At 46.2% G+C, this 25,695-nt stretch overlaps 1 protein-coding gene across 4 annotated transcripts in view; it reads right to left on the minus strand.

Moving 5' to 3' along the window:
- Window positions 1–25,695, minus strand: part of LOC147120871 (collagen alpha-1(XII) chain-like) — a 377,794-nt gene that overhangs the window by 346,914 nt on the left and 5,185 nt on the right. For all 4 annotated transcript variants that reach the window (XM_085979224.1, XM_085979223.1, XM_085979225.1 and 1 more), the window contains exon 2: window positions 9,443–9,550. In XM_085979224.1, coding sequence (XP_085835350.1) covers window positions 9,443–9,515 — 73 coding nt within the window. In that variant the 5' untranslated portion in view covers window positions 9,516–9,550. The remainder of the gene's footprint in view (window positions 1–9,442; window positions 9,551–25,695) is intronic.

The raw sequence follows: 25,695 nt of genomic DNA on the forward strand, positions 1-25,695 counted from the left end.
TTTCGAAACCTTACGTCTTTGCATAAATTTGTTTCCAACAATAAGCATTTCCAGCTCGATGCCTATTGTTGGCAGGTACAGAGAACCATATAACAGGACACAAATAAATACTGACGATAATAAGAGCACAAGGAGAGCACAAGACATTGGCTTTGCACCATCAGGGCAGCACACGGCTGGCCAGCAAGAAACAAAAAAGGGATCAAACATGATTAATAAGACACCCAAGTACAAGTAGAGCGGGTACACAGATACAATTTCCAAATAGGCAAACATCTAACAGTGAATTCAGGGGACAAGTTTTGATTTTTCCATGCTTGCTGCACTCAATACAAAGCTTGTCAAATTACTCGCCATAATAATGAACTTTCGCTTGACATCTGTCTGAAAGTTGGCCATTTCAGTGTGTTAATTAAGCGAAAGAAACTGCAATAGAGCTTCCACTGATCTTGAACGATCAATTGCAAAAGATCTTTCTCATCTACAATTTAAAAAATGCATCCGGCAACAAAAATAAACAATGATTTGATTCCAGATTTTTCAGGTACTTCAGTGAAGCAGTTTTATATTTTTTTTTAAAGTGATAAAAAAGTCTTTATAACACTTATTTAACTGTCAATGGGGATTCTCCTTATTGGCTACATTGGTTGAGTTGTACAGGGCTTTGGTGAGACCACACCTGGAGTACTGTGCACAGCTTTGGTCTCCTTATCTGAGGAAGGATGTACTTGCCTTAGAGGCGGTGCAACGAAGGTTCACTAGACAGATTCCTGGGATGAGAGGGTTGTCCTATGAGGAGAGATTGAGTAGAATGGGCCTATACTTTCTGGAGTTTAGAAGAATGAGAGATGATCTCATTGAAACATATAAGATTCTGAGGGGCATTGGCAGGGTAGATGCTAAGAGGTTGTTTCCCCTGGCTGGAGAGTCTAGAACTAGGGGGCATAGTCTCAGGATAAGGGGTCGGCCATTTAAGACTGAGATGAGGAGACATTTCTTCATTCAGAGGGTTGTGAATCTTTGGCATTATCTGCCCCAGAGGGCTGTGAATGCTGAGTCTTTGAGTATATTCAAGGCTGAGATCGATAGATTTTTGGACTCTAGGGGAATCAAGGGATATGGGGATCGGGGCGGGAAAGTGGAGTTGAGGTCGAAGATCGGTCATGATCTTATTGAATGGCGGAGCAGGCTCGAGGGGCTGTATGACCTCCTCTGCTCCTATTTCTTATGTTCTTATGTATTTTAGTGTCAATGGGAATTCTCCTTATTCGCTACATTGGTTGAAGTTGCATTACATCGATTGTCATTTTTTAATCGATATATTTTAATATTTAATTAATTATTATCATTGTAGGACTGCTATCAAAATAAAACACGGACAGTAGAAAGTTGTGATTATTTTTTAAGGTCTGTGGTCATATGAACACAAAATGCTAACTTTAACTTCTTTTAAAAATGATTTTTTATTAATTAAGCAACAAAGGTGAATGTCCCTCTGTGCTAAACACCGGCTAGACCTAAAAATAAGTTAGTCCAACTACAAAAAGATGCATACACATAAACACACACAAGGGCTGCATGATCTTCTGATAATTTGCTAAAGCTTCTGTATTGAAAGAAATCACTGGAAGATTTTGTTAACGTGTACACCTGGCCACACTGGCAGTCTTCAAAACACCTGCTGGTGTTTGAGAAAGATCTCGCCGAGGGTCGCTGAACGAGTCACAACATTTGAACAGGCAAGCTTTTCACAGTCACATAATTCACAGCCAGAGACACTGCAAGACAATCACGGGGAACTTCACAAAGAAACACAGGTGTTGCCAACAACAGTGCTTCTGTACTGTAATCAGAGTCTGCCTGTATTTCACCTTGTATGGTTTTGTTTATACCCCTGTACCCACGCATGCCACGCACCAGCAGCCAGGTCATTTTAACCTAAATCACTGGGGGGGGGAAGCCCCTGGGATTGGGTGGAACGTCGGTTTTAAGATGATTAAAGGGGTTGATAGGGCAGACAGAGATAAACTATTTCCTCTGGTGGGGGGAGTCCAGAACAAGGGGGAGTAGTCTTTAAATTAGAGCCAGGCTGTTCCGGGGGTGATGTCAGGAAGCACTTCTGCACACAAAGGGTTGTGGAAATCGGGAACTCTCCCCCCCGCCCAAAAAAACCCGTTGAGGTTGGGGGTCAACTGAAAATTTCAAAACTGAGATTGATAACTTTTTGTTGGACAAGGGTGTTGAGGGTTATGGAACCAAGCAGGGTAGATGGAGTTAAGATACAGATCAGCCGTGATCAATGTTCCCTGTAATTTTTCTTGGTGCCCTTTAAGGGGCTGCGTGGACCATTCCAAGTACCGCGCATTGCAAAAACCGTCAATCTGGCTGTGCGGGATCCCTGGAGCGCTCCGTGGTTGCGCAGATCAAAGGGAACATTGGCCATGGTCTAACTGAATGGCGGAACAGGCTCGAGGGGCTGAATGGCCTCCTCCTGTTCCTTTGTTTTACACCCCTGCCCAATATTGCTCTCTAGTGGCTTCAATGGAGAGTAAAATAGAGTTGCAGCTGATCCAGCCAGCTTCCCCAGGCGGGCAGGTTACGTTCGAATGGCCCCCCCCCCAGTTAATGCCATCTGATGTACCCCCCAGTTAATGCCATCTGATGTACCCTCCCCCCTGCAGATTCTCAACCCCCCCCCCCCCCACTCGCAAAATACAGGAAACCCTCTACGTACAGAAGCACGGTAACAAAATGTACGAGGAAAAATAAAAATGCTGGGACAGAAGTGGAAAACTAAACTCTTGGATTAGAGAACGACTGGTCACATTAATTAGTCTCACAGTCATGCAGATCGAAAACGGAGTCGCACTAAGAGGAGTTTCCACCCTCACACAATGAAAGCTTGAACACAGAAGACTTTTCCACATATTTTATAATGATATTCCCATTCTTGAGGTGCGGTGCGCGCTATGCTGGGTTTATCCGGTCAGTGCACGGGGGGGGGGGGGGGGGGACGTGCATTACAGTTTAAATTCGACTGGGCTATGTTAATATTTATTAGCAGGGGCAACAACAACAAAAAAAATCCAAACATAATAAATAATTCTACTGAGTTGATTCCTTATTTTTTTTTTTAAATGCCATGCGGCCCAAAAGTGCAAGGTGTATTAAACATGCCATCATTTGAATCGATCCAACTCATCACTACACCGGGTATAAACTCACATGCACAATCCCCGTTAATACTGAGCTGAGCAAAATAAATGCCGCTTGCAAATTATTCTTGTGTTAGTGTCCAGGGTGAAGGAAATAGAATACCATTGTAAAATATCCTTCTTGTTTCCAAGATCTGCAGCTCAGGACAAATTTAATGCAAAGGCAGACAAAACTGAGCTGAGCAAATGTTCATTTTTAAATAGCAATTTAAAAAATATATTGTTAGGTGGAAAATAAAAGCAGCATTACCAACCTGGGTGTTTTTTTAAATTGGGGCATTTGTATCGCAGAGAGGGATGAGAGTCAGTCTTAGCGTCCAGACTTACAGCGACTCCTGTCCAGTCAGTGAGCTCCGGGGGGAGAGGGCTGCCGGCCGGGCCCCCCCGGTCTGTGTCAGTCCCGCCGATGGTCACTCGAGAAACTCCCGGCGGGTTAGGGGGCGTGGATCTGCCTTTCCACAGCGATGGAAAATCCGGCGGAAATTTTAAGCTGGTCGCGCTGGCGCGGATCGTTTCTCCCGCCCCGGCCCCCTCTGCCACACACAACAGAGGTGGAGGGTAAACCCCCCAAAATCGGACACAACGCACCTAGCCCGGCCCTCACTCTGTGTGTGTGTGTGTGTGTGTATGTGTGGATGGGGAAAGTCTGTGCATCATGTTCTTTACAAGGAATTATTCTGTGTGTGTATAACCACAGGAACATTAATGAGTGTGAATCGAGAAATTGGTCTCGGACGGTATTGGACCGGCTGCCCGTTATACACAGCGCCTGATATTCAGGACCATTGACTGCGGAAGCGTGACCGAACCGATACCGCCCGTTTCGCGACGCCGTCCGAGACCAATTTTTAACCCAAATTTAAAATGTTCTTTTGACATTCGCTCAACACGATCACTTTTCATTCACGGTTTACAATCACTCGGTTTCCCCCCCTCCTCAAAGAAATCTAAGTCTAGAAATTCCTGTTGCCGATATTCCTGGGCAAACGCTTAGCGCGTTGGCGCGACTTTCCACATTAACGCAGGCGCTAACCCACTTCTTTTAAACAGGTTATCGCCTCCGCTAAAATCAGTCAGCTACAGGCAACAACGAATTTTCTAGACTATATATAGAGGCTAGGCTATAGTTATATATAAAATATATATTAAAACATTTTCATTAAGAAGTTAAAATTTCTATTTTCGAGATGCTACTTTGAAAGGTGTTTTTTATGCATATTTCTTTCCCCCAAGGACTGGGGAATAATTTTGTAATTGTTGGGGGGGGGGGTGTGGGGAATATATCTTCTAGCACAAACTTTGCTCCCACCTGGATGTTTCTATCTGGCCTGTGCCCAGGATGAAGTCTCTCGCAAGCGCGTGCCCGCGAAAGTGTGCGACACCAGCCTCAACAAGAGCGCGCGCCCGGGCTCTCTCTCCCAATCCCTAGTTATTGGTCCTTCCCCCGTTGCCTGGGAAGTAGAGGAGCGTCCTGCTCTTCCTTCGCTGTTCCTCGGTCCATCAACTTTGATGAGCTCAAAATCATCTTCATTCGTATATGTCGGGGAAAAAAAATCTAGAGTTTGCAGCTGGGCTTTGCGTCTTCGCGTTGCCGGAGGTTGCATGAGAGGAGGCCTGCGGCTAAACCCGTTCCTCCTATGGAAATCCAAACGTTGCACTCTGTTATGCTGCAATGCAATTTATGTCACATACACACATATATCCACGCAAGTGTGAATCCGTTGGAATGATAATCCAGAACTGCGACCTATTTTAACACAGCCGACTCTTCGGGGGGAAAAAAAAGTCAAGTTCCACAAGGTTAAAGAGTTTGCAATCCGCGATTGTCCTTGCTGATTAACCGCACTCCAAACGTTTCCCCAAATGTTGGCAACCGCCTATTAAACTTGGAAAAACCTTCCACATCCTGCCTCTATCTCGGTGACCATCCTACCAATGTTGTTGCCATGACTTCTGCCTTGAAGCAATTATTGGTCCATTTATTTATTTATTTATGTGTTCATTTAAGTCCTGTATAGGGGAGGATTTATTCAGTAAACAAGGGGAAACCGTTTAAACTGGTGGGAGGGTCAGTAAACAGAGGACATGGATTTAAAGCAGATTCAATAGTAACTTCTGAAAGCAACTTGGATAAATACTTGTAATGGAAAAATTTGCAGGGCTAGAGCGGGCGAGTGGGTTTAATTGGATTGTTCAAAGACACGATGGTCCGAATGGCCTCCTTCTGTGCTCTATGATTCTAAGAAGTTTATAATCTGTGTGTGAAGCAATTTAATGTATATAAATGTATTATAATGGCATTAGTATTCTGTATAAATGTATGTATGTTTCTATATCAAGGGGTATGGGGAGAGAGCGGGAATGTGGTATTGAGATAAAGGATCAGCCATGTTCATATTGAATGGCGGAGCAGGCTCGAAGGGTCGAATGGCCGACTCCTGCTCCTACTTTCTATGTTTTTTTCTATGTTTCTGTCAAGTATTTGGTGGTTCCGATCGGTGACCATACACAACAGTGTGATAATGTTACTGGGATTCTCCGATTTCTCTAACCGTGCTTCTCCTGGTGAGTTGTAAACATTTTAGTACAAAATGTTATCTTATTTGTTGCATGTGACAAAGGCAGGGGAAAATCGGTACTTGTAAAATGAGTTAAAATAAATCACGTATATTTTTCCATTAAGACACTGCTATGAGTTTGTCACCAACTTGGTTGCCGTTATTCCCCATTTCAACCAGTGGCTTTGAAGGTGATGGTGCTTTTCTGAAATTCCCAGTGCTTTGGTTCGGAGAATGCAAACTGTGGTTATATTTTTTTAAATCACCTGTTACAACAAAGGGCCAAGTAGTCTGACACGTAAATGTCTGCAGGTCACTGCCTGATTCTGTACATAGTTCAGCAAGATGGCAATTCCAGAGAAAACGATGCGAATTCAGACCATTTTCTCACAATAGTTATGAAATCAAGCCTTATTCTGATCCATATATTTCACTCACATTTAGCATATTAATTAAGCACTGTATTATATGCGGATTTAAAATAAAGTGTGATTGAGACAAACAGAAAGGGGTGAGGTAGTCTGAAGTGTCAATATTCTATCAGCAATTTGAAGATTTCAATGGAATTAAGTGGGCAAAAATTCCTCTGGTCTGTGTGTGTGTGTGTTAGTGACACTGTAAACACAGCGGGGAGATTCCGTCTGGTCTGTGTGTGTGTGTGTTAGTGACACTGTAAGCACAGCAGGGAGATTCCCTCTGATCTGTGTGTGTGTGTTAGTGACACTGTAAACACAGCGGGGAGATTTCCTCTGGTCTGTGTGTGTGTTTGTGACACTGTAAACACAGCGGGGAGATTCCCTCTGGTCTATGTGTGTGTTTTAGTGACACTGTAAACACAGTGGGGAGATTCCCTCTGGTCTGTGTGTGTGTTAGTGACTCTGTAAACACAGCGGGGAGATTCCCTCTGGTCTGTGTGTGTGTGTTAGTGACACTGTAAACACAGCGGGGAGATTCCCTCTGGTCTGTGTGTGTGTTTGAGACACTGTAAAAACAGCGGGGAGATTCCCTCTGGTCTGTGTGTGTGTGTTAGTGACATTGTAAACACAGCGGGGAGATTCCCTCTGGTCTGTGTGTGTGTTTGTGACACTGTAAACACAGCGGGGAGATTCCCTCTGGTCTGTGTGTGTGTGTTAGTGACACTGTAAACACAGCGGGGAGATTCCCTCTGGTCAGTGTGTGTGTGTTAGTGACACTGTAAACACAGCGGGGAGATTCCCTCTGGTCTGTGTGAGTGTGTGTTAGTGACACTGTAAACACAGCGGGGAGATTCCCTCTGGTCTGTGTGTGTGTCAGTGACACTGTAACCACAGCGAGGAGATTCCCTCTGGTCTGTGTGTGTGTGTTAGTGACACTGTAAACACAGCGGGGAGATTCCCTCTGGTCTGTGTGTGTTTGTGTTAGTGACACTGTAAACACAGCGGGGAGATTCCCTCTGGCCTGTGTGTGTGTGTTAGTGACACTGTAAACACAGCGGGGAGATTCCCTCTGGTCTGTGTGTGTGTGTTAATGACAGTGTAAACACAGCGGGGAGATTCCCTCTGGTCTGTGTGTGTGTTTGAGACACTGTAAAAACAGCGGGGAGATTCCCTCTGGTCTGTGTGTGTGTGTTAGTGACATTGTAAACACAGCGGGGAGATTCCCTCTGGTCTGTGTGTGTGTTTGTGACACTGTAAACACAGCGGGGAGATTCCCTCTGGTCTGTGTGTGTGTGTTAGTGACACTGTAAACACAGCGGGGAGATTCCCTCTGGTCAGTGTGTGTGTGTTAGTGACACTGTAAACACAGCGGGGAGATTCCCTCTGGTCTGTGTGTGTGTGTTAGTGACACTGTAAACACAGCGGGGAGATTCCCTCTGGTCTGTGTGTGTCTGTTAGTGACAGTGTAAACACAGCGGGGAGATTCCCTCTGGTCTGTGTGTGTGTGTTAGTGACACTGTAAACACAGCGGGGAGATTCCCTCTGGTCTGTGTGTGTGTTAGTGACACTGTAAACACAGCGGGGAGATTCCCTCTGGTCTGTGTGTGTGTGTTAGTGACACTGTAAACACAGCGGGGAGATTCCCTCTGGTCTGTGTGTGTGTCAGTGACACTGTAACCACAGCGAGGAGATTCCCTCTGGTCTGTGTGTGTGTGTTAGTGACACTGTAAACACAGCGGGGAGATTCCCTCTGGTCTGTGTGTGTGTGTTAGTGACAGTGTAAACACAGCGGGGAGATTCCCTCTGGTCTGTGTGTGTGTTAGTGACACTGTAAACACAGCAGGGAGATTCCCTCTGGTCTGTGTGTGTGTGTTAGTGACACTGTAAACACAGCGGGGAGATTCCCTCTGGTCTGTGTGTGTGTTAGTGACACTGTAAACACAATGGGGAGATTCCCTCTGGTCTGTGTGTGTGTGTTAGTGACACTGTAAACACAGTGGGGAGATTCCCTCTGGTCTGTGTGTGTGTGTTAGTGACACTGTAAACACAGCGGGGAGATTCCCTCTGGTCTGTGTGTGTGTGTTAGTGACACTGTAAACACAGCGGGGAGATTCCCTCTGGTCTGTGTGTGTGTGTTAGTGACACTGTAAACACAGCGGGGAGATTCCCTCTGGTCTGTGTGTGTGTGTTAGTGACACTGTAAACACAGCGGGGAGATTCCCTCTGGTCTGTGTGTGTGTGTTAGTGACACTGTAAACACAGCGGGGAGATTCCCTCTGGTCTGTGTGTGTGTGTTAGTGACACTGTAAACACAGCGGGGAGATTCCCTCTGGTCTGTGTGTGTGTGTTAGTGACACTGTAAACACAGCGGGGAGATTCCCTCTGGTCTGTGTGTGTGTGTTAGTGACACTGTAAACACAGCGGGGAGATTCCCTCTGGTCTGTGTGTGTGTGTTAGTGACACTGTAAACACAGCGGGGAGATTCCCTCTGGTCTGTGTGTGTGTTAGTGACACTGTAAACACAGCAGGGAGATTCCCTCTGGTCTGTGTGTGTGTGTTAGTGACAGTGTAAACACAGCGGGGAGATTCCCTCTGGTCTGTGTTTCTCGTAACTTTGCAAGGATTTATAAATATAAGATCGTTTCAGTATGTTTGCAATTTTGCTTCTACAGTGGGTCCCACAGAGGAAATCTACCCCTACATTATCTATATATTTGAGGAAGAAAAGCAAATTAAAGCATAATTACCAAATCATCTTTTGAATAACATTATTAGCACATCACTGTTGACTACAAAGTATATATGAGCCGAATGATTGTGGTGACTGTTCATCCCTCGAACTATTCTCAGTCTTCTCAAAGGATCAGGCGAATGGCACTGACCATTTATTAATGCAACAATATAAAGACATATATTACTGTTGCTACTGTGGGGTATTACATTCCCTGTTAAGAATAATCAAATTATTAATATAAAAACACAACCAATATCAGAAAGATAAGGGATGCTATAATTAGAAATCGGTCTGTTATTAAGAAACAAAATTCCATTGAACCTATTGAAGGAAAAGTTAAATCGAAGATTGTTTTTATTTACACTCAGCCTCCAGGAGGATTATATTGCAGGGGAGGCGGAGCTAAAATAAATCAGCTGGGAAAAGCAGAAGGAGCTAGTCATCATCGTGGGTTAGCCTGCGGGCACGGGTCCTGCACCATCTCTGTGCAGGAGTGGCTGGAGAGGAATGAGGCATTACCTTGAGCTTCTACCGAGGAGGCAAATAGAGCTGCGAGGACAGCAGCAACTGCTAGGCACAGCCTACTCTTCATATTCGATTGCTGGACTCACGAGTGCATGAATGAATCTGGAAAGAGAAGAGAAACACTCATCAGTGGCACGGTGAGGAGAGCCAGTCAGATATAGCAATGGGCTCAGCTCCTGGCTGCCGTGGCTCAGTGGATAGCCTGGAGTGGGCTTGGTGGTAATGCACACACACGCACACACACATACAGACAGACAGACACACACACATACAGACAGATGCATAAACACACTCACACATACAGACACACACAGACACACACACACACAGACAGACACATAAACACACACACATACAGACACACAAATACAGACAGACACACACAGACAGACAGACGCATAAACACACTCACACATACAGACACACAAACACACACACACATACAGACAGACACACACATACAGACACACACACACACATACAGACAGACACGCACACACATACAGACAGACACACACATGCACACACATACAGACACTCACACATACAGACAGACACACACACATACAGACACACACACATACAGACACACACACACACATACAGACACACAGACAAACATGCACACATATACAGACATACACATAAACACACGTGCACATATAGACACGCACACACAGACACACACACATGCACACACATACAGACACATAAACACACTCACACATACAGACACCCACACACACACAGACACTCACACACATAGACAGACACACACACATGCACATACATACAGACACACACACACATGCGCACACATACAGACAGACACATGCACACACATACAGACACATAAACACACTCACACATACAGACAGACACACACATACAGACACACACACAGATGCGTGCACACACACAGACAGACACACACATACAGGCAGACACACAGACAGACATGCACACACATACACAGACACAGATACACAAATGCTTATACAGACACACAGACGCACACACACAGATGCACAAATGTTCACACACACACACAAACGCCCATGCACACACCCAGTCACACACACACATACAAACATTTGCTCACACAAACACTCGCTCACAAGCACACACACACAATTGAATAGCCTAATAACACTCAATGTTGAGGCTCACAGTTGCCTCAGTCCATCTTCAGAAAAGAGGAGTTGGATGGAAGAAGAAAAATTTCACATTACGTAAGGGCTCAAAAAAACTTGTTGCTCGTAGTTAGACATTCGCACGTAGAATGAAATGCAAAAGATTCCTTTAGGTCTGGAACCTGTATGAGTTTTACTGCTGCAATACAGTGAAAACTTCAAGCACTGAATTACTGTGAAAATCTCATGGGGCCTCGTTAATTGATAATTGTTGCTCTCTGGATCGGGTTAGGCGTTGAGTCAGGTTCTGCTTGGGTGCAAACGACTCTTGATTGGCACCGTCTCATGTGCGAGCTGTTAGCTCATGGAGCTCCGAATGCTACTTAGTAAAGCAATTCGCAAAACAACAGTTATCCCAGGTGGATTTCAACTTTCCCTATTTCCCATCACCATCTTGACACTTTGCGCTGTGTCAATTTCCATGTAGGCTTGTGTGTGCGAGCAGATGCACACGCACTTGTATGCAAATGAATGTACGTGCATGTGTGCACCATGTGCATGTGCATGAAAGAATGAAAGGTTTGCATTTCTATAGCACCTTTCACAACCTCAGGACGTCCCAAAGCGCTTTACAGCCAATGAAGTACAGTTTTGAAGTGGAGTCACTGTTGTAATGTGGGAAATGTGGCAGCCAATTTGTGCACAGCAAGCTCCCACAAACAGCAATGTGATAATGACCAGACCATCTGTTTTTAGTGATGTTGATTGAGAGATAAATAATGGCCCAGGATGCTGGGGAGAACTCCCCTGCTGTTCTTCGAAATAGTGCCATGGGATCTTTTACATGACCTCAGAGGGCAGACGGGGTTTAACATCTAAAAGACGGCACCTCAGTGACAGTGCAAAGACAGTGCAGTGCTCCCTCAGTACTGCACAGGAGTGTCAGCTTAGATTATGTCCCTGGAGTGGGGCTTATCATAGAACAGAATGGTTGGTGAAATGGATGCTCTGCTTCATGAGATGGACGTAAGGAGTATTGGCTGAATTAGCACTACAGAACGCCGTGCCCAAGACGATAGTTAAATGTACCTCATAGAATCATATCATAGAAATTCACAGCAGAGAAGGAGGCCATTTGGCCCATCTTGTCCGTGCCGGCCGACAAATAGCTATCCAGCCTAATCCCACTTCAACCCACAACCTTCTGACTCAGAGGCGAGAGTGCTGCCCTGAGCCATGGCTAATATCTAAATATAGTTAGCGTGTGCATGTTAGAGTTGAGATTAATTCTCGAACACGGTTTAGGGGCCTAAGCATAATAAATGATACACCAGCCACTAAGACTGTCCGCCTGTTCAAATGTTCCCGTTAAATTCTTGGGGCTTTGTATCTTGTAACTATTCAAAGATGCTAAAGACGTTAAGGAAGGCAGGGCAGTGTAGAAGTCACGCGGAGCTAAAAGAGGTACGGGCGGAGGTGACGCATAGAGTAAACATACGTGACGAAAAAATAAATGAGTAAGACCATTGTCTTGGGTAAGTGTCAGGGAGGTTCATGAAGCTGTCTGATGAAGAAAAAAAATCTGATTGTGTTTTGGACATTGGTGAGAATCTGGATCTGATCGTCAGCATTGTAAGGGCACAAGTGTAGTGTTACTTCCAGTGTTCCTGGTTCTGCATATATCCATTAACAAGCACCTCCACCTGAGACCTGACCTCTCAATATCGACCTGAAGTCAACCTCCATACCTTGACCTGAGACTAGAATCATAGAATGGTTACAGCACAGAAGGAGGCCATTCGGCCCCTCGAGCCCATGCCGGCTCTCTGCAAGAGCACTTCAGCTAGTCCCACTCCCCCGCCCTTTCCCTGTAGCCCTGCAAATTTTTTTCCTTCAGGTACTTAACCAACTCCCTTTTGAAAACCACAATTGAGTCTGCCTCCACCACCCTCTCAGGCAGTGCATTCCAGATCCTAACCACTCGCTGCGTAAAAAAGATTTTCCTCGCGTCGCCTTTGGTTCTTCTGCCAATCACCTTAAATCTATGTCCTCTGGTTCTCGACCCTTCTGCCAATGGGAACAGTTTCTCTCTCTCTACTCTGTCCAGACCCCTTATGATTTTGAACACCTCTATCAAATTTCCTCTCAACCTTCTCTGCTCTAACGAGAACAACCCCAGCTTCGCCAGTTTATCCACATAACTGGAGTCCCTCATACCTGGAACCATTCTTGTAAATCTTTTCTGCACCCTCTCTAAGGCCTTCACATCCTTCCTAAAGTGCGGTGCCCAGAATTGGACACAGTACTCCAGTTGAGACCGAACCAGTGTTCTATAAAGGTTCATCATAACTTCCCTGCTTTTGTACTCTATGCCTCTATTTATGAAGCCCAGGATCCCGTATGCTTTTTTACCCGCTTTCTCAACCTGCCCTGCCACTTCCAACGATTTGTGCACATATACCCCCAGGTCTCTCTGTTCATGCACCCCCTTTAGAATTGTACCCTTTAGTATATATTGCCTCTCCTCGTTCTTCTTACCAAAATGTTTCACTTCGAACTTTTCTGCATTAAATTTCATCTGCCACATGTCCGCCCATTCCACCAGCCTGTCTATGTCTTCCTGAAGTCTATCACTATCCTCCTCACGGTTCACTATACTATATAAGTTTTGTGTCATCTTCAAATTTTGAAATTGTGCCCTGTACACCCAAGTCCAAGTCATTAATATATATCAAGAAAAACAGTGGTCCTAGTACCGACCCCTGGGGAACACCACTGTATACCTTCCTCCAGTCCGAAAAACAACCGTTCACCACTACTCTCTGTTTCCTGTCACTTAGCCAATTCCGTATCCATGCTGCCACTGTCCCTTTTATTCCATGGGCTTCAAGTTTGTGGCCAAGCATATTATGTGGCACTTTATCAAACGCCTTTTGGAAGTCCATGTACGTCAACCGCATTGCCCTCATCAATACTTTCTGTTAACTCATCAAAAAGCTCAATCAAGTTAGTTAAACATGATTTGCCTTTAACAAATTCGTGCTGGCTTTCCTTAATTAATCCACACTTGTCCAAGTGACTATTAATTTTGTTCCGGATTATCGTTTCTAAAAGCTTCCCCACTACCGAGGTTAAACTGACTGGCCTGTAGTTGCTGGGTTTATCCTTACACCCTTTTTTGAACAAGGGTGTAACATTTGCAATTTTCCAATCCTCTGGCACCACTCCCTTATCCAATGAGGATTGGAAGATTATGACCAGTACCTTTGCAATTTCCACCTTTACTTCCCTGAGCATCCTAGGATGCATCCCATCTGGCCCTGGTGACTTATCTACTTTAAGTACAGTTAGCCTTTCTAGTACCTCCTCCTTATCAATTTTTATCCCATCCAGTATCTCAACTACCTCCTCTTTCACTATGTCTATGGCAGCATCTTCTTCCTTGGTAAAGACAGATGCAAAGTACTCATTTAGTACCTCAGCCATGCCCGCTGCCTCCATGCGTAGGTCTCCATTTTGGTCCCTAATTGGCCCCACCTCTCCTCTTACTAGCGGTTTACGATTCCCTTTTATGTTAGCTGCAAATTTATTCTCATACTCTTCTCTTTGCCACTCTTATTTCCTTTTTCACTTCACCTCTGAACTTTCTATATTTGGCCTGATTCTCACTTGTATTCTCAAGCTGACATCTGTCATACGCCCCCTTTTTCTGCTTCATCAAACTTTCATCATCTAGGGAGCTCTAGCTTTAGTTGCCCTGCCTTTCCCCCTCGTGGGAATGTACCTCGACTGTACCTGAACCATCTCCTCTTTAAAGGCAGCCCATTGTTCGATTACAGTTTTGCCTGCCAATCTTTGATTCCAATTTACCCGGGCCAGATCCATTCTCAACCCACTGAAATTGACTTTCTCCAATTAAATATTTTTACTCTAGATTGCTCCCTGCCCTTTTCCATAGCTAATCTAAACCTTATGCTACAGTGATCATTGTTCGCTAAATGTTCCCCTACTGACACTTGCTCCACTTGACCCACCTCATTCCCCAGAACCAGATCCAGCAATGCCTCCTCCCTCATCGGGCTGGAAACGTACTGATCAAGGAAGTTCTCCTGAACACACCAGAAATTCTCCCCCTCTCTGCCCTTAGCACTATTACTATCCCAGTCTATATTAGGATAGTTGAAGTCCCCCATTATCACTACTCTATAGTTCTTGCACCTCCCTGTAATTTCCCTGTAAATTTGCTCCTCTATATCCTTCCCACTGTTGGCAGGCTATAGAATACATCTAGTAGTGTAATGGCACCTCTATTAATTCTTAACTCTAACCAAATAGATTCTGTCCTTGACCCCTCCAGTTCATCCTCTCTCTCCAGCACTGTAACGTTCTCCATAACCAATACTGCCACACCACCTCCTTTCTTTCCTTCCCTATCTTTCCTGAACACCTTGGCCTAGAAATTCACTATAGCCCAGTTTGGGGCACCAGCCTCGCCAGGGCGCTAAAAGTAGCACCCCGGAAGCAGTCGCAGCCGCCCGCCGGAAATTCAGTTTGCGCGCCCCAGAGGGAAGCGCAGCGCTACTGGAGGTGCCCCGCATCCCTCTTGGGGCGCTGCAGCTGAATATCGCTGTGCAATGTGCCACAGCGCCACACACTGCGGCATGGCATGCAGCGATACTGCAGGCCTTCCTCCCCTTCTTAAAGGGGAGGGGCCTTGTGCAGCGCGATCGAAGATCGCGAGTGCCGGCAAAAGAGCCCGGCACCGAGGAGAAGTGCCGGGCTCTTGGAACGCAGTCGGCACTCCACGGTGGGGGGGGGGGGGCTCAGGAGGCCGGGGACGGCAGCGCAGAGAGGTGCTGGCAGGTGGCCAGCAAAAGAAATGGCCGCCCCGCACCTCTCCTTTAATTAGCACCTCTACCGCCACAGATAGGCCCCCCTGAACCGTTTGCAAATAGCGCCCGGTGTTAAAGCAGGGGGCGCATCTAAATATTGTGATCGCGGCGTTAGCGGGGCGCTGCGCACACCGATGACGTCATCGGTAGCTGCGCAGCGCTAACGGCTAGCGCCGCCATTAGCGTCCCGCTGAATTTAGCGTGGCCAGTGGCTTCCGACCCACTTAGTGCCCTCTTAAGGCGCTAACGGGTGGCGCAGCCCACTGAATTTCTAGGCCCTTATATCCAGGAATATTTAATACCCAATTCTGCCCTTTTTTGAGCCAAGGCTACATTATCGCCACAACATCATACAGGTAGACTACCCTTTATCCGGATTTCCGAAAACCGAAACCCTCTAAAAACCGAAGGTTTTTTCGTTCAGCGTAAGTCGTGCGTACGACTTACACTGAACGAAAAAACCTTCGGTTTTTAGAGGGTTCCGGTTTCGGAAGTTCGGATAAAGGGTAAGTCGTGCGCACGACCCCCCGCCGACCCCCCCGCGGACCCCCGCCGACCCACCTTCCGAAATCCGAAATTCTCCTTTATCCGAAACTCGGCTGGTCCCGAGGTTTTCGGATAAAGGATAGGCTACCTGTATTCCCGTGTGTCTATTTGCGCCTGCAGCTCACCAACCTTATTTACCACGCTTCGTGCATTCACACACATGCACTGTAAACCTTTCTTAGATCTTCTTGTATTCTCTCTTAGTCTGACCCCACCTAATGCCGTACTATTTCTTACTCTAGTGCTATCTGTTTCTCCCAATCCTTTGTGCAGCTTGTTTCTCCTTTCTAATGGTACATCCTGGTGCCCATTCCCCTGCCAAATTAAATTAAACCCTCCCCAACACTCAACTTTGACCTGAAACTCGACCTCTCAACTCTGACCCTAGGCTAGTCATGAAAGAGAGCCCATGTATCTGCCATTTTTTAAAATGAGGTGTTGCAAGCAGTTTTACTCCGCCGATCAGTTTACTTTCCCAGCATAAACCTTGATCGTGAAATTATCATTCTTATGTTCAAATCCCTCCATTGTCTCACACCTCCCTATCTCATTCAATCCTACAACCCTCACAGATCTCTGCGCTCCTCCATAGAAACATAGAAGATAGGAGCAGGAGTAGGCCATTCAGCCCCTCGAGCCTGCTCCGCCATTCAATGCGATCATGACTGATCATCCAATTTCAGTACCCGGTCCCTGCTTTCTCCCCATACCCCTGGATCCCTTTAGACTTAAGAAAAATATCCAACTCCTTCTTGAATATATTTAATGAATTGGCTTCTACTGCCTTCTGTGGTAGAGAATTCTACAGGTTCACCACTCTCTGGGTGAAGAAATTCCTCCTCATTTCTGTCCTAAATGGCCTACCCCTTATCCTTAGACTGTGACCCCTGGCTCTGGACTCCCCATCGGGAACATCCTTCCTGCATCTAGTCTGTCCAGTCCTGTCAGAATTTTATAAGTTTCAATGAGATCCCCTTTCATTTCTCTAAACTCCAGCGAGTACAAGCCCAATCGTCCCAATCTCTCCTCATACGTCATTCCTGCCATCCCAGGTATCAGCCTGGTGAATCTTCGCTGAAATCCTTCCATGGCAAGAACATCCTTCCTCAGATAAGGCGACCAAAACTGCACACAATACTCAAGATGTGGTCTCACCAAGGCCCTGTACAACCGCAGGAAGACATCCTTGTTCCTGTACTCAAACCCTCTCGCTACGAAGGCCAACATACCATTTGCCTTCTTAACCGCCTGCTGCACCTGCATGCTTACCTTCAGCGACTGCTGCACAAGGACACCCAGGTCTCGTTGCACTTCTCCTTCTCCCAATCTATTGCCATTCAAATAATAATCTGCCTTCCTGTTTTTGCCACCAAAGTGGATAACCTCACATTTATCCACGTTATATTGCATCTGCCATGCATCTGCCCAATCACCCAACCTGTCCAAATCATCCTGGAGTTTCTCGGCATCCTCCTCACAGCACACACGCCCACCCAGCTTTGTGTCGTCTGCAAATTTGGAGATATTACATCTAGTTCCCTTGTCTAGATCATTAATATATATTGTGAATAGCTGGGGTACTAGGACCGATCCCTGCGGTACCCGACTAGTCACTGCCTGCCACTCAGAAAAAGACCCGTTTATTCCAACTCTTTACTTTCTGTCTGCCAACCAGTTCTCTATCCAAGTCAATACCTTGCCCCCAATCCCATATGCATTAACTTTACATGCTAATCTCTTATGCGGGACCTTATCAAAAGCCTTCTGAAAGTCCAAATACACCACATCCACTGGTTCTCCCTTATCTATTTTACCAGTTACATCCTCAAAAAATTCCAGTAGATTAGTCAAGCACGATTTACCTTTTGTGAATCCATGTTGACTTTGTCCGATCCTGTCACTGTTTTCCAAGTGCTCTGCTATTACATGTTTTATAATGGACTCTAGCATTTTCCCCACTACCGATGTCAGGCTTACCGGTCTGTAATTCCCCGTTTTCTCTCTACCACCTTTTTTGAATAGGGGGTAAAATTAGCTACCCTCCAATCCATGGGTACTGTTCCAGATTCTATCGAATGTTGGAAGATGATCAGCAATGCATCTATTATTTCTAGGGCCACTTCCTTAAGTACCCTAGGATGTAGATTATCAGGCCCTGGGGATTTATCGGCCTTTAATCCCATCAATTTCCCTAACACTATTTCCCTACAAATACTGATTTCTTTCAGTTCCTCCCTTTCATCAGACCCTATGTTCCCCGACATCTCTGGGAGGTTATTTGTGTCCTCCTTTGTGAAGACAGAACCAAAATATGAATTTAATTGGTCTGCCATTTCTTTGTTCTCCATTATAAATTCCCCTGATTCTGACTGCAAGGGACCTACACTTGACTTCACATATCTATAAAAGCTTTTACAGTCAGTTTTTATGTTCCCTGCAAGCTTACTCTCATATTCAATTTTCCCCTTCTTAATTAATCCCTTTGTCCTCCTTTGTTGAATCCTAAACTGCTCCCAATCCTCAGGTTTACTGCTTTTTCTGGCCAATTTATATATCCTCTCCTTGGATCTTATGCTATCCCTAATTTCCCTTGTTAGCCACGGTTGAGTCACCTTTTTTGTTTTATTTTTATGCCAAACTGGGATGAAAAAATTCTGTAGTTCATCCATTCGGTCTTTGAATGTTTGCCATTGCCTATCCACCGTCAACCCTTTGAGTGACATTCCCCAATCAATCCTACCCAACTCGCGCCTCAGACCATTGTAATTTCCTTTATTAAAATTCAGGATGCTAGTCTCTGAATCAACTACTTCATTTTCCATCTTAATGAAGAATTCGATCATATTATGATCGCTCCGACCCAAGGGGCCTCGTACAACAAGATTGCTAATTAATCCTTTCTCGTTACATAATACCCAGTCTAAGATGGCCTGATCTCTGGTTGGTTCCTCGACATATTGGTCCAGGAAACCATCCCGTAAACACTCCAGGAATTCCTCCTCCACAGTATTGTTACTAATATGGTTAGCCTAATCTATATGTCGATTAAAGTCACCCATGATGACTGCTGTACCCTTATTGCACGCTTCTCTAATTTCCCTTTTAATGCCATCCCCAACCTTCGCATTACTGTTTGGCGGTCTATATACCACTCCCACTAACGTTTTCTGCCCCATGGTATTTTTCAGTTCTACCCATACAGATTCCACATCATCAGAGCTAATATCCTTCCTTACAATTGTGTTAATCCCTTCTTTAACCAGCAATGCTACCCCACCTCCCTTTCCTTTTTGCCTATCTTTCCTGAATATTGAATACCCCTGGATGTTGAGTTCCCAGCCTTGGCCACCCTGGAGCCATGTTTCCGTAATCCCAATCAAATCATATTCGTTTACCTCTATTTGCGCAGTTAATTCATCCACCTTATTAAAAATGCTCCTCGCATTAAGACACAAGGCCTTCAGGCTTGTTTTTTTAATGCTCTTAGACCTATTAGAATTATTATTTACTGTGGCCATTTTTGATTTAAACCGTTGATTTCTCTGACTGCCACTTTTGTTTTTCTCCTTCCTATCTTTTGCTTTTATCCTTGTTTCCCTATCCTCTGTCCCCCTGCTCAGGTTCCCAACCCCCTGCCATTTTAGTTTAAACCCTCCCCCAGAGCACTAGCAAATACTCCCCCTAGGACATCGGTTCCAGCCCTGCCCAGGTGCAAACCATCCGGTTTGAACTGGTCCCACCTCCCCCAGAACCGGTTCCAATGTCCCAGGAATTTGAATCCCTCCCCCAGCACCATTCCTCTAGCCACGTATTCATCTGAAATATCTTTCTATTTCTACTCTGACTAGCATGTGGCACTGGTAGCAATCCTGAGATTACTACCTTTGAGGTCCTACTTTTTAATTTACCTCCTAACTCCCTATATTCAGCTTTTAGGACCTCATCCCATTTTTTACCTATATCGTTGGTACCTATATGCACCACGACAACTGGCTGTTCACCCTCCCCTTCCAAGATGTTCTGCAGCCGCTCTGAGACATCCTTGACCCTTGCACCAGGGAGGCAACACACCATCCTGGAGTCTCGTTTGCGGCCGCAGAAATGCCTATCTAGTCCCCTTACAATAGAGTCCCCTATTACTATAGCTCTACCCCTCTTTTTCCTCCCGTCCTGTGCAGCAGAGCCACCCCTGGTGCCAGGAAGTTGGCTGCTGCTGCCTTCCTCTGATAAGCCATCCCCCCCAACAGCACTCAAAGTGGTGTATCTGTTTGAGAGGGGGATGTCCACAGGGGACCCCTGCACTACCTGCCTGTGCCTAGTACTCTGCCTGTTGGTCACCCGTTCCCTTTCTGCCTGTCCAACCTCTACCTGCGGTGTGTCCAACTCCCTAAACGTGCTATTCAAGACGTCCTCAGCCTTGCGAATGTTCCAGTATGTATCCAATCGCAGCTCCAGCACCGCAATGTGGTCTGCCAGTAGCTGCAGCTGGATACACTTCCTGCACACATAGTTGTCAGGAACACAGGAAGTGTCCCTGAGTTCCCACATAGCGCAGGAGGAGCATACAACGGGGCCGGGCTGTCCTGCCATGACTTACCCTTTAATTAATTGCAATTAAATTAAATCAAATCAATCCCACCAATTACACTACAGTTAAATGGTATATTTAAGGGCCCTGGTTTACAAAGAGAGCTTAGAAACTATAAACCACAGAGTTAAAGTTTAAAAAGGGAAAACTACTCACCAATCAATCACTTACCTGCTTTCTGGTGACGTCACAGTTCGATTACTTTTTACTTCTCTCTCCCGCTCTCGGAGCTGAGATTGATAAACCTACCTGGCCCTCTGCCGCCTCAGGGTCGCCTTTAAATACCGCCGCTCCGGGGCCTACCTGGTCCTATGCCGCCTCGGGGTCGCCTTTAAATACCGCTGCTCCGGGGCCTACCTGGTCCTATGCCGCCTCGGGGTCGCCTTTAAATACCACCGCTCCGGGCCCTACCTGGTCCTCCGCCGCCTCGGGGTCGCCTTTAAATACCGCCGCTCCGGGCCCTACCTGGTCCTCCGCCGCCTCGGGGTCGCCTTTAAACACCGCCGCCACCACCGCTTCCCACACAGATCTGCACTGCTGCCGCTCCGGGGCCTACCAATTCTGGCCTCTTGCGCATCCCTGATTTCCATCGCTCCACCATTGGTGGCCGTGCCTTCAGCTGCCTGGGCCCCGAGCTCTGGAATTCCCTCCCTAAACCCCTCCGCCTCTCTCCTCCTTTAAGATGCTTCTTAAAACCTACCTCTTTGACCAAGCTTTTAGTCACCCATCCTATTATCTCTTTATGTGGCTCGGTGTCAAATTTTGTCTGACAACTCACCTGTGAAACGTTTTACTACATTAAAGGCGCTATATAAATACAAGTTGTTGTTGTTGTTGGTCTGACTGTACTGACCAGTGCCCCAATCATTGACTCTGCCCACTAGATAGATCTGTGGTATAAGTATATTGCAGTGCTTCATGCCACCATTTCTGTGTCAGTGCAAGGTGGTTTTGGATGCAGATCACCATGAGGATGGGAGCGGGATTCAGGAGCTGGATCCTGATCTGAATCCCAAGTGCACTGAAGCTGTTTCAGCCATGGCTCAGTTGAGTCAGAAGGTCGTGGGTTCAAGTCCCGCTCCAGGGACTTGAGCACATAAAGCTAGGCTGACACTCCGGTGCAGTGCTGAGGGAGTGCTGCACTGTCAGAGGTGCCATCTATCGGATGAGACATTAAACTGAGATCTTGTCTGCTCTCTCGGGTGGATGTAAAAGATTCCACGGTGCTATTTCGAAGAAGAGCAGGGGAGTTCTCCCTGGTGTCCTGGGCCAATATTCACCCTTCAACCAACATCACTAAAACAGATTATCTGGTCATTATCACATTGCTGTTTGTGGGAGCTTGCTGTGCTTGTTTTAATTAAACCTCCAGGAGTACGTCCAACCAGATTTGGCAATCTTATTGGGGTGTGACAGTCAGTTATACAGAAGAGAAGTGCATGTCCTGTCCCTCTCCAATGTAAAGGTACTAAAATTCCCAGGAACAACCATGCAGATCCAACCACACACTGAGGAACATGCTTTATGTTCATGTAACCAACAGCAGCCCCAATATATTCATCGACAAGCATCCACCTCCAGTGAATAAACTCCTGGCTTCATTTATTTATTTCAGTACTCCAAGGGGCAGGGAGAGAAGATGGCAGGGCTGAGACAGACACTGTTAGGGAAGAGTGTTAGAGGAACAGAGAGAGAGAAAAAGAGAAAATGAGACAGCATGGCGGGGAGCGGGGGGCAAGGAAAGAAATTGGTGGAGTCACTGGGGAAGGCTTCTTGGGGTTAAGAGGGGGACACAATGTGAGAGAGACCCAGTCGGGTGAGTGGAAGGGTTGAAAGAGAGACCTTATTAGGGAGGACAAGAAAGAGAAAGGAACAATAAGGAGCGAGGAGAGATGGGGGGTAACAAGCAGGGAGAAGGATAGATACCCTGTTATAGTTTGGTGGCACCACAGAGCTTGTTGAGGATGGAAGACCCCTTTGATGGGAGGACGAGAGAGCAGCAAGAGATATCCTGTGTTGAATGAGGAGATGGGAAAATAGGATACCCTATAAAACAACAACAACTGGCATTTATATAGCACTTTTAACATAGTAAAACATCCCAAGATAGAGGGACACCGTATGTGATGTAATAAAACTCACTACGCACTTGGTTTGAGTATAAAGCAAGGCTTTAATCAACTTGTTTCAGAACATGGAGGTCTAGTTGTACTTCACTAGTTCCTTGTCTTACAAAATGTCCCTGAAAAGCTGGGGCCCACGCCCGAGTATTTATACTCCTTGGACGGCGCCACCAGCTGGCCATCCAGCATTATTTCACGAGTAGTTTCTTGATGAATGATGAGATTTATAACAGGATGTAAAAGACCCCACAACACTATTTCGAAGAAGACCAGCAGAGCTGTGCTGGCCAATATTCATCCCTCAACCAACATCACCAAAACCAGATCATGCGGTCATGATCACATTGCTGTTTGTGGGAGCTTGCTGTGCGCAAATTGGCTGCCACATTTCCTACATTACAACAGTGACTACACTTCAAAAAAAAAGTACTTTATTGGTTGTAAAACGCATTGAGACGTCCTGAGGATGTGCAAAGTTCTTTCTTTTTTCTTTATTGTTGAGACATCAGGGAAAGATTGGTGGGGGGGGGGTGCAGGAAATCCTTATAGCTACCCAATTGAGGGATGATACAGTGAAAGAGAGAGGCCTTGTTGACAGTGGTGAGGTGGGATATGGTTAGACAGCCAGTTGAGTGGGATGGGGTGAGGGGTGGGGCGGTTTGGGAACAGAGAAGGAGAGAATCTCAGTTGTGGGGGTCGGGCATGGCTGAGCTAAGGAGCGACAGGGAATGCTGCAGCCTGGGATGGCAGGGCAGTTGTGAGACAGTGTATCCTACAGCTTACTGTGAGAGACAGGATAATACAGAACCTCCGATGCACATAACATAATATGCAAAAAAATAACATTGTTTAAATTCCTGTTGGGTTCTGTTTGACGAGCTTGACAACTTTCTGCCCGACTAAACATTTCGAGAGAACGCAATGTGACTCTGAGCTCACCTCAGAACAGACATTGCGGCGTCAGGTGTTTGCACTGAAAGGAAAGCTCCCGCTGCTTTTAGATATTTGCCTTGATGCCATCCACTGACTGAAGCTGGAAAATGCAATTCTTTCCTTTCCTTGTCATAAAAATAACCCCTCCCCCCACCCCACACACTCACACACTCACACACACACTCACTCACAGACACACACACTCACACACACACTCACACCCACTCACACACACTCACTCACACACACTCACACACACTCACACACTCACTCACACACTCTCACACTCACACACACACACACTCACTCACACTTACACCCACACACTCATACACTCACACTCACATTCACACACACTCACAGACACACACACACTCACACCCACACTCTCACATCCACACACACTCACGCACACACTCACTCACACACGCACACACTCACTCACACCCACACCCACACTCACTCACACACACACACTCACACTCAATCACACACTCACACATGCACTCTCTCACACACACTCACACACACACTCACACACACACACTCTCTCTCACACACTCATACTCACACTCACACACACACACTCACACACATACTCACACACACACACAAATATACTCACACACTCACACACACTCACACACACACTCACACACACTCCCTCACACGCACACAGACTCACTCACACACACACTCACTCACACACACACACTCACACTCAATCACACACTCACACACGCACTCTCTCACACACACTCACACACACACTCATGCACACACTCACTCACACACACACTCACACTCATACACACTCTCTCACACACACTCATACTCACACTCACACACACCCACACACACAGAATCACTCACATTTACATATTAAACTCCACATGCATCTCACAGAAAAACTAAAGACCAGGCATAAGTTTGGGAAATGCTGTTTTTTTACGAAACGGTCAGAGGTCACATTGTGAATGTGTCTGCGTCTCCCAACTGATCCTTTTCAACAACAGCGAAACAAAGTTTCCACAAGAACCATCTGCAATATATCAGACACTGGCCAGTGGCGGACAGACCCTCATGGGAGGTTATTGATACATTCCGTCTCCAAAAAAGATAAGAATTGTAGTTATATGACTAACCTTTACTATATTGGATATCATTGAGCTGTTTTACCATTCATTTCACCATTCGGGAGGCAAATTAAATTTAATTGACAGCCAAGTTGGAGCAAACATATTTCCACTCCCACCCCTCCCCGCCTGCCGCCTCCGACCCACTCTCACTCCCTCCTGAAGTTGTCGACTTCTCGCTGGGTCAATGTTCCCTTTGGTTGCTTGCCCCAGTGTCCATCATTCATTTGAGAGCTTTGGCAGTGGTGTTATTCCACCACATGAGGCATCGCAATCTAGGGCAATCCTGTCCTTATTTGATGTTCCCCTCTCCCCCACCGCCCCCTGCTCCCCCCCCCCCGGCCCTCCCCCCTCACACACACAAACACAAACATGGGGACATGCACTTCCGACAGAGGCTACTGAACGGTGATCAGAAGCAGGAATCCTGGCTGATTCCTCGCCCTCCTCCTCCTAACCTAGGGGTGCAGAGGCCAATCACAGTGCACAGAACTGGGGAGAGAATGTAGGATCTTTCTTGGCTGTATGGTTCCCTTGCTCAATGGATAAAACAGAGCAAGAAAGAAAGTATTGCAATTCTATAGCGCCTTTCACAGCCCAAAGCACTTTGTGGCCAATTAGTTACTTTTGGAGTGTAGTCACTGTTATAATGTGGGAAACACGGCAGCCAATTGGCACACAGCAAGCTCCCACAAACAGCAATGTGATAATGACCAGATAATCTGTTTTTAGTGATGTTGATTGAGAGATAAATATTGGCCCCAGGACACCGGGGAGAACTCCCCTGCTCTTCTTCAAAATAGTAGCCGTGGGATCTTTTACATCCACCTGAGAGAGCAGACGGGGCCTCGGTTTAACGTCTCATCCGAAAGGCGGCCCCTCCGACAGTGCAGCAC

Source organism: Somniosus microcephalus, chromosome 3 (assembly GCF_052327205.1).
Source record: "Somniosus microcephalus isolate GS21.2 chromosome 3, FLI_Smic_1.0, whole genome shotgun sequence".
NCBI lineage: Eukaryota > Metazoa > Chordata > Chondrichthyes > Squaliformes > Somniosidae > Somniosus > Somniosus microcephalus.